At 38.7% G+C, this 3,333-nt stretch overlaps 1 protein-coding gene across 8 annotated transcripts in view; it reads right to left on the bottom strand.

The window, feature by feature from the left end:
* Nucleotides 1-347: 347 nt before the first annotated feature.
* RABGEF1 (RAB guanine nucleotide exchange factor 1) overlaps nucleotides 348-3,333 on the bottom strand; it is a 76,503-nt gene continuing 73,517 nt past the window's right edge. For all 8 annotated transcript variants that reach the window (XM_017509703.2, XM_017509704.2, XM_017509706.2 and 5 more), the window contains one exon: nucleotides 348-2,939. In XM_017509703.2, coding sequence (XP_017365192.1) covers nucleotides 2,541-2,939 — 399 coding nt within the window. In that variant the 3' untranslated portion in view covers nucleotides 348-2,540. The remainder of the gene's footprint in view (nucleotides 2,940-3,333) is intronic.

The raw sequence follows: 3,333 nt of genomic DNA, 5'->3' as shown, positions 1-3,333 counted from the left end.
AAAAAAAAAAAAAAAAAAAAAAAGTAGCAGAATCAAAATTCAAAACCAAATCCAAGCCTTCCAGCTCCAGAGTTCATGCCCCTACCACAAGACAATAATAGCTCTATATTGATTACGTTAACTCATCTTTTCTCTATTTTTACTTCTTTTTGAAGACCGAGTACCTTGGTAGAACTACCAGGACAATGTTAATTGTGGTGACAGCAAATATTCTTGTCTTCTAAAGCTGGCAAATGTCTCTAATGTTTCATTTTTAGGTATGATGATGGCTGTAGCTTAACCAGAAAACCTTTATAGCATAGAATATTAATAATAATGTATATTTTCCTAAGAAAGAACCAAATCAATTTTTGGAAGAGGGATGGATTGTGAAACTTTATTGATAAAGACTTCTGTCCAAAGGTTTATTCCAATCACATTTACCATACATAAAATACCAACACCTTCTTGTTGCAAAAACAGAAACTCTGGCCATTGTATTGATGCTGACTTAAGAGAAACAGAAGCCTATAAGGCGAGAGTCCATACCTGAAGAATTTGACCAATATGAGATACTACCAAAAAATCAATTCAATGATCTACTTTAAAGATATGTTAAGAGACCCAAAGAAGTCAGCTTTTGTGGGAAGTTGATTTGCAGTTTATTTAACAAACAGAATGTACAATAACTAAAAGAACTGTGTATTTTCCAGGGGAATTAAGACTACATATCTGGATTCGCACCTAAAAAGCACATAGAAAATTAAAACAAAGACAAGGAACTTTTCTACTAACATCACTTGGACCCAGGTTATTCTATGAGAAGATTCTCACTGGCTTTTGGTAGTAACTCATCACCTCCTATGCAAGCCTGCGAACCAGCTGACTCAGTGAACTGCTTCCCGTCTTCAGTGCATGATGACACAGATGTGTCAGGCTTCATAGATCTTACATGTAAATTTAAGAATAAGAAGTTTTATATCCATCTTGATTTTATTCCAAAATTACTGCTCTGCAATTTTGGGCTCCATTCTTAGGAAGATAATGGAAAAGCAAGAGAATCCTTCCCAGCTGCTTGTGTGAAGTGATGCTGTTCCCGAAAACAGTGCCCTGGGGCCTCCCTCATGCACGATTTCACAAGTATACTTGCACAATCTGTGGAAGTCACTGAGTGGAAGAAAAATCATCAGTGGTACATGTAGGTTATGGAAGGTTCCACTGCCATGAGAAGAGGTTCTACAACGCAGGTAGCTGTCCAGCCTCCTATTTTACTCATTTAGTTAACATCACACTGTGCATTGAGTGCAAGATTCTTTGGTTACACCGTATTAACCACCAGGAGGGTACCTCCTGGTTTGTACAACACATCAGTGGTTCTTAAGGGAGCGGGGGTGGGGGGAGATATGGCCCCAGGAGACATCTGACTGTCTGGAGAGAATTTTTCACAGCTCTGTGGGGTGCTACTGGCGTCTAGCAGGTATGGTGAGCAGGAATGCTGCTGAACATTCTACCATGCACAGGGTGGACCCTCACAACAAACACCTCTCAGGCCACTAATGTTAACAGTCCTGAGGTTGAAATGTCCTGAAAGAGGATCAGAAAACGTGTCTGGCCTGCCCATAAAGTCAAAAGTACATTGTGGAGGCTGCAAGACGCCCCCTGCATCTTATAGCTAAGGGACCCGTCACCTACCACCATCAGTGGCCTGTTAATTCCTGCCTTCCATTCCAGACCCAGGGCCTGCTCCTTCACACCAAACAATCCAATAGAGATTTGCTGAATGAATAAGGGGAAAATAAGCTAAAACCATGGTTTAAAGTCTTCTATCGACTACATGAAACAACTATTTTATGTGGCCTAAAATTTATTCTGAAACTTAGTGGTGTCATAGTCTCTGACGATACAGAACCTCAAAGTTAGGGCTAACATGTTGTTAAAGATGGAGTGCACATCTTCAGGAAAGTTTGTTTAAACACTTCTCGAGTCATTTTAGTGGGACAAACCAAATAAAATGGTGCTAAAGGCAAACATTCAATATACTTCATTTTAAACTAAAAAATTAACATATAAAATGCCATGCACAGCAGACACCATTCCTTTTTTTTTTTTAACATATTTACAATTTTACATATTATCAATATAATTTCTATCTTTACAATTATAAAATTATTTCAAACTGTGGAAGAGTGGTACCATTGAATTTCCTTAAACATACACTTTGTAGCATTCATTTGTTTTATCCTTTAAAAGGCAATTATTTACCAAAACCAAACCACAGAGGAAGCATATAGGAAAATCATGGAGGGAAAAAAAGATTGAGACAAAATTTGCACACAAGTCTTATGTGAATCTGTATCAGTAACTCAAATAAATAGTATTTTATTATTAACTAAGCTTCCCCTGCTAGGAAAAACAATAAAAGCAATCCCCATCCACTGTACCTTTAAAAATGCTCTGATATTTATAAGCAATTTAGTTATATTCTAGATCCCAATCAGCTGAAAGTAGTAAGGGCTACCTACAATTTAGGCTCAAATAAATACTCTCCACGTAAATTGTGATCATCCCGCATAAACTTGAGGTTGCAGTGGTGGAGGAAGTTTATCATTTTCAACGTTTTCAGAGTCAATAGCAGCTAATGGTTGATTCGGAGGCTTTATTTCCAGCGGGTATTTCTCAACAATGTCTTGAACTTCCCTTGCAATTCCATCTGTCCAATCTATTAGGTCTTTTTCAAGTTTCTTGGCTTCATTCATGATCCTTTCTTGTCGTTCATTCAACTGAGACAGGAGATCCAAGTTCTTGTACATTTGCTTGACACCTAAGCAAGCATCAGGAGACCAACTCTCAGCTTCTTGCTTCCTGGGAGAGGTCTGGCCAGACATATAGCGATCAAAATCCTCCTGACTTAAATTCAAAGACTGGGCATCTAACTTCTCAATAAAAGCCACAGCACAGCACTATAAGAAGAGGACGTTAATACAGTCGTATTAGGAAAGCTACACATACTCGAATCGATTTGTAAAAATCTTTTTATCACAGAGAATTTAAAATAGAAGCAAAAGTAAACAAAACAAACTAATGAACTTCCAGGTACTCCAGTGTCAAAAATTACCTACTCCTATACCCAATCATGCTTCCTGTACACTCCCAGGAGCTCCGGAGTCAGTGTCTCGGTGCAGCCTCCCCTGGTGCACCACAAAGCCATTCTGCATAAAGCCATTCTGTTTGCGTCTTCCCAGGCCTGCTATCCCTACCCAGGATACAAGCCCCAAGTGAGCCTGGGTCCTCAAGACACTGGTGTGACACACGGACCTCTGATCCTCAAAGAAATTTTTTTTTTTTTTTTTTTTT

This window comes from Cebus imitator, unplaced genomic scaffold (genome assembly GCF_001604975.1).
Source record: "Cebus imitator isolate Cc_AM_T3 unplaced genomic scaffold, Cebus_imitator-1.0 Scaffold419, whole genome shotgun sequence".
Classification (NCBI taxonomy): domain Eukaryota; kingdom Metazoa; phylum Chordata; class Mammalia; order Primates; family Cebidae; genus Cebus; species Cebus imitator.
Note: the sequence above shows the minus strand (reverse complement) of the source record. Positions and strands in the feature narration are given on the sequence as shown.